A 6,000-nucleotide genomic window follows, 5' to 3' on the forward strand; every position below is an offset into this window, starting at 1 on the left:
CCCCTGTTATGAACTTTAAAAAGAGACAAAGGCTCAGTTTGTAATGAGATCTGCAGCACACACGCTCAATGCGTCACATTCGGCCTGTCAGTCACAGTGCTGCGACAGGCCGTTAAATAGCATTCCATGAAGCATAGGGATGGAGCCACTGTTCTGGAGTCAGTGTAATTTGCTAGACGACATGCAGGGAATAATAAGGATGGCGACGCCGTAGATCAACGTCCAAAATGTCGGTGAAGGGATGGGGACAGAATCAGATTCTATACTTACTTCATGTGGTGACACTGCAGTTTAAAGCAGCCACAAAGAGAACTAAAGGGAACTATTTCAGAAAGAAAAGAGAGAGAAAAAGACAAAAGAAAAACAGGGGGGGGGGGTGTCAAGAAGGTTGGGGTCTGTGTGCGCATTGAATACCACATTTCCAGACTAATGACTGATGAATTAAAAACAACTGAATTAGATGCAGTAAAACAGAATGAACTTTTCTACAAACACCATTTTTGTCTCAGTGTGACTTCTTGCTGTGATTGTGTCTTCTGTGTGTATGTGTGAAAGTGTGTGTGTGTGTGTGTGTGTGCGCGTGTGTGTTTACGTGTTAGTGTATGACTCAGGGATTCGTCTTGCTGGAGGGAGGAAGTTGGGTGGGGTTGCGAGGGGGACAGAAGCTGCACATCAAAGTGCACAGCACAGCGTGTGTAGGGGCTGAATCACTGGCTAATTGCACATGAATAGTCTAGGACTAAAAGGAAGGGGCCAATTAGGCACCCATTAAGGGCTGAATGGCAAAACGATCTTTGATTCGCTCACAAAGCCGTCATTTTGTATAAATCTGCATGCCATTTGCATAAATGCAAAAAATGGTATTTTCTTTTGTACACGAGTGTGTGTGTATGTCTGTGTGAGCAGGCTCTCTCCACTTTCCAGGCTGACCTTGTCCTAAGGCCTTAAGGGTCAGTCGGTGGGGGGCTGTCCATCTATCCTTGTTCTGCTCGCGCCCACGCCGCTGTTGAGCAGACAGGGGCTAACGACAGTTCTGGGCTCCGCTCCAGCTCAGCCCCAACTCCTTTCATCCAGCTCTGATTGGGGGGCAGGAACATGATGGCCTAAATGCACGTCTCTGTGTGTGTGTGTGTTTGTGTATTCCAGTCAGCCTGTCCGTGTGAGAGTGTGTTTGTGTGTGTGTTCGTGTGTGGGTATTCCAGTCAGCTTGTCTGTGTGTGCGTTTGTGTGTGTGTGTGTGTGTGGGTGAGCTTGCCGCAGTGTAACGCCGGCTGTTTGATAATGTCCTTGTGCGGCACGCGATGCTTGTAATAACCTCATTGGCGTGAGTCATATTTCAAACGTGGCGCACAGGCAGGACTGCTGATAGGGCGGTTAAGCACGGGGAGCCCAAAATAGTGCCGCGCGTGTTTGTTACAAAGTGTTGTTGACATCAGAGGCCTGTCGGAGGCAGCGCATGGCCATACATATTAATGAGGACATTTGTTTATTCATCGCTTGTTTTACATGGCTTTAAAAAAGGACTGGGGGGGGGGGGGGGGGGTTGGGGAGGGGCGAGAAAGAGATATGGAATGATTTCAGGTTCCCTGCAAATGAGATCAGACGTGTCTCGCTCACTTGTTTTTCCGAAACGAGCCCCCTGGCCTCCCGCTCTCCCTTGCAATCTTAATTCCTTCATTAAGACCCAACCATTCGGCATGCGCACTTGCCAAGATGTCTGGAACGCGTCTTTTTGATATCAAAACTCTCTCTCTCTTTCCCCCTCTCTCGCTCTCTCTCTCTCTCTTTCCCCCTTCGCTCCTTTATGTCTTCTCATCGCTTCCCTTCACCGCTTGATGCATATTTCAGAAAAAAAGTCCGGCTCTCGGCAAATTATGTCTGTTAAATATTAAATGCGTAACTATAAACTTTGGAGGGGGGCTTAGCACGCTGAGTAGGTGGCATAGAGATTTAAATTTACCGTTTGTTTTGAAGGACTGGTATTTGTATGCAGGGTTCGCTGCTTGAATTCGGGGCGACCGCGCCGCACTCTGATCTTCGCCTGCTTTTAACACAGCAGACAGAAATCTGAGACGTGCCGGCGCTAATGAAGAAACGTGGCTCTTGTGCCCAATAAAATATAAATAAAAAACCTTTTTCATCTGCGTGCTGATGCATTTGGAATCATACCTGCAAGCGGAGAACCAGTAATGAGAGAAAATGTATGATGCTAATCTGTTGTGCCTTTGCTTCATTTAAAAGCACTTGACATGTAGTGATTATTTAAGACAGCTAATTTATGTTCAAGACTTGGCAAAGCCATACACACTGGCAAGCAGCAAATGCCAAACAGACACACACTAATACAGGGCGAAGTGTGCAGTTTTGTGGGTTTTTTTTCTCCGGCTCTGATAAATAACGGCAATCAACAACTAAACACACCCTTGGCTACCAGGACATACAGGTGGTTTAGCTACAGTTGAGTTGAAGTCGTAAGGTTAATATACAGGTTGAGCAGTTGTACACACACACACACAAAAGTTCAGGCTCACACACACTCAGTATATTCAATTTGGAATCAGCAAATCTCCTGCTTCTGGCCTTTAATTCAAATGTACCCTGGCATCTTTGTTTAGCCCATCACATTAAAGGGCAGCACACACACCCAACAATCACTTAAGAAGCATCAAATAAGCTCAATTGGCATGCTATTAGCCAGAGTGGGGGACTTCCTCCACCATTTCAGAATCTCTTCACTGCTGATGAGGACACATTTTACATCAATCCATTATGTCTTAAAACAGTCAAAAAAGCGGCTGTTTAATAGTTGAGTGTTTTTTTAGTTGTACTTGTGCATGTATAAGTGTTGTGATTGTGGTTGTGTGTATGTATATGATGTATTTCTTAGATGATGTGTGTGTGTGTGAAGCAGTGATGTGGCTATTTGTATGTACATGTGTGTGTGTGTTAAGCAGTGATGTGGCTATTTGTATGTAGTGTGTGTGTGTGTGTGTGTGTGTTAAGCAGTGATGTGGCTATTTGTATGTACGTATGTGTGTACATGTGTGTGAGTGTGAGTGTGTGCGTGCGTGTGTATAGCAGTGTGGTGGTTATGTGCTAGGGCAGACTGTGTTTCTGCTCATTAAGACAGCTCACAAACAGGATAATGACTCCCCAGAGAACTACCAGAACATTCTTTTCACCCCGTCACCGTCATCATCCCCATAGTGATCAAAGGGAGTCACTTCACGTTTACTCCTGCGCAGACGCAAAGACAGATTAGCATCGCGGTCCCTCCACTGTGAAACCACAAAAGAGTTTCGGTGTCAACAACAACGGCAACGGCGGCAATGGCACCGTTGGAGTTCTCATCCTCTGAGAGATGTGTTTAGTGTGTGTGATGTGTTGTGATGTGACACGCAGAGATCTCCTGCCCCAATCTGGGGTTCTGCTGCTGTTCGCTTCTTCACAGAGGCGCAGAGCAACGGAGAGAACTGAGATGAGAGGAGACGCTAAAGGCAACATGGTGGGATAAAGCTTTGTGTTGTACTCCCTGCCAGCCACACAAACCTACCCATTGGTTCATGGGCTTGCTTAGTAAGAGCTAACACCCAGGCTTGCCCCCTGTCCCACATTTCCTTGAAAAGGGTGATCCTTTTTTCTTTTGTGTTGGGGGAACAAAAAATACCGGGAATAATCAATAAAAGAAAACTAGCAATCGAGTTGTTTCTAGAATCACAATACAAATACAATACACTGTTCAAAATGCAAAAGAAAGTATTAGGCTTAACTAAAGTTCACAGTTTGGATGATTAAATATTAAGTTGCCAAAATGTTTTGGTATTTTCTGAGCATGGGATCGACCTGACTACAAAACAGCTGCAGAGAACGTTTCCCCTTAGCTAGGCCCCTTTGAAATCCGTTTAGTTTTTGCCAAACTGCGTTTAATTTTACACACACACACACACACTTGTGTTATGATGGTCTACATGTACACACACACACACACACTTGTGTTATGATGGTCTACATGTACACACACACACACACACACTTGTGTTATGATGTTCTACATGTACACACACACACACACTTGTGTTATGATGGTCTACATGTACACACACACTTGTGCAATGATGGTCTATGTACACACACACACACACACACACACACACACACACACACACTTGTGTTATGATGGTCTACATGTACATTTTAAGTTTGAAGGTTGTTGGAAGAATATTCAGATGCTGCACCAATGCCCAGTTTTAGTCTCCTGTGTCAGTCTACAACGAGTGACCGTATTTCCTGTTCAGTTAAAAATTCGTAGGGATGCATCAGTTTGCCATCACTGCGGCAAAATCTATATTTATTTTAAAACCAATGAACGGAAGATGTTGATATAATGAATTAATAACAAAGTTGTTGTTTCATAAACGTTGGTTAGCTGTCTCTGACAAAAATTATTCCTAAAACGCTACTGACTGTCAAAATGTGCGTAATTCTGCATTTAACTGTGATAACTGTGAGTTAGCTGTTTTCCTTACTGAATTCCACATTTCTGTTTTTTTCCGCATCACAGAAATCATAGGGCCGTATTCAGTCTCAGCCAGTAAAGCCCATCAGTTTATTCTCCCAACATCAACCCTCTGCCACCCTCCTGTCCATTGCATCCTGTGCTTTTTGGGGTTCAGACCTTGACTATGTAAATGCAATCCCATGACTGTAATAATTCACTTCTGGTAAATTGCACTTGTGGTATATGACTATTTTTCTGCCATAAGAGGCACTTATATTTTTCTCTGACGTGTGCGAATATGCCTTGTTCCTCTTCTTCAGGTTCATGATCCTGTCAAATAATAATAATAATAATAATAATAATAAAAGTAATATGCTGTGAATAACTGATTCCTCCCTCGAGCTCCACTGTACCTTCAGAGCATCAAGGTTGGATTCCTGCCCCTTCCCTTCACCACACAATCACCGCCATGCAAGAACGATGTTGCTGGAATTTGGACTCCTTTGACAATAACTCTTTTTCTCCAAAGGCTGTTGACTTCCTGTGAATGTTCTTGGGTGAGCTTCACCATGGCTTTGTTTGTTCTTTAAACCAACAAAAGAGTCTCATGGATCTAGAGAACTGAATGTCCTCCAAGCAAACAAACAATGCCTTCACTTGTTTTATTTGAAATGAATGGTGACTCAACTTTAAAGGGTTCTTTTCACACAGGTGCCCTGGCAGTGTTAACAAAAGTGTAGATTATCACATTATAATTAAAATGTTGTCGACTTCCATTTCCTCTCTGTTCACACTTAGAGGGATGCGCTCGCTTTCTTGGCTACCAACATAGATATTTTAGTCAAATTTCTTGGTTTAATGTTTTTTAATTATTATTTTTTCTATTTTATGAAATACATGAGAGATTGACAGTTAATGTGTCCACATACCTTAAGTGCCCCTTATGTCTATGCATGCAGAGATATGTGTGTCCTGATGTGCCACTGGGTAACGTGACGTGCAAACGAGTGAATGTGTTTTTTTCCTGTGATTGGCTGTGGATGATGCCAGGGGACGGCATGGGTGTAAACATGCTGAGCAGAGCACTGGGAGCGTGGGGCTGAGGCAGAGACAGAGGCAGAGGCAGAGGCAGGGGCAGGGGCAGAGGCAGGCTTGCCAGGCCGGTGACCTCACGAGAGGGACAAAGGTCGCCCAGAGCCGCGCACACTCTCCAAGCACACGCCACCAACTGCTCAGGGGTCATGACCTTCAAACGAGTGGCAATTTGAACAAACAACCCCTGCGGTTCCCTAAGGGCTGAAACTCACAGGCCTGTGAGCTGACAGGACTTCCTGCAAAGACAGGGAGCAGGAGAAAGAGAGAGAAAATGAGAGAGAGAGAGAGAGAGAGGGCGATGCAGGGAAGTAGAGGGTGCTTGATTAGGTCTCTGTCAGCCAAGAAGATGTCCCTTCTTGTCCTAAATGGAACAGACTGACTGTGAGTCACTTGGACCTATTTATAGT

The 6,000-nt window shown here is 44.5% G+C and overlaps 1 protein-coding gene across 1 annotated transcript in view; it reads left to right on the top strand.

The window, feature by feature from the left end:
- mgat5 (alpha-1,6-mannosylglycoprotein 6-beta-N-acetylglucosaminyltransferase) overlaps positions 1 to 6,000 on the top strand; it is a 157,578-nt gene that overhangs the window by 71,588 nt on the left and 79,990 nt on the right. Inside the window, exon 4 of the mRNA XM_042702861.1 lies at positions 3,403 to 3,505. Within this exon, the coding sequence (XP_042558795.1) occupies positions 3,403 to 3,505 (103 nt within the window). The remainder of the gene's footprint in view (positions 1 to 3,402; positions 3,506 to 6,000) is intronic.

This window comes from Clupea harengus, chromosome 21, assembly GCF_900700415.2.
Source record: "Clupea harengus chromosome 21, Ch_v2.0.2, whole genome shotgun sequence".
Classification (NCBI taxonomy): domain Eukaryota; kingdom Metazoa; phylum Chordata; class Actinopteri; order Clupeiformes; family Clupeidae; genus Clupea; species Clupea harengus.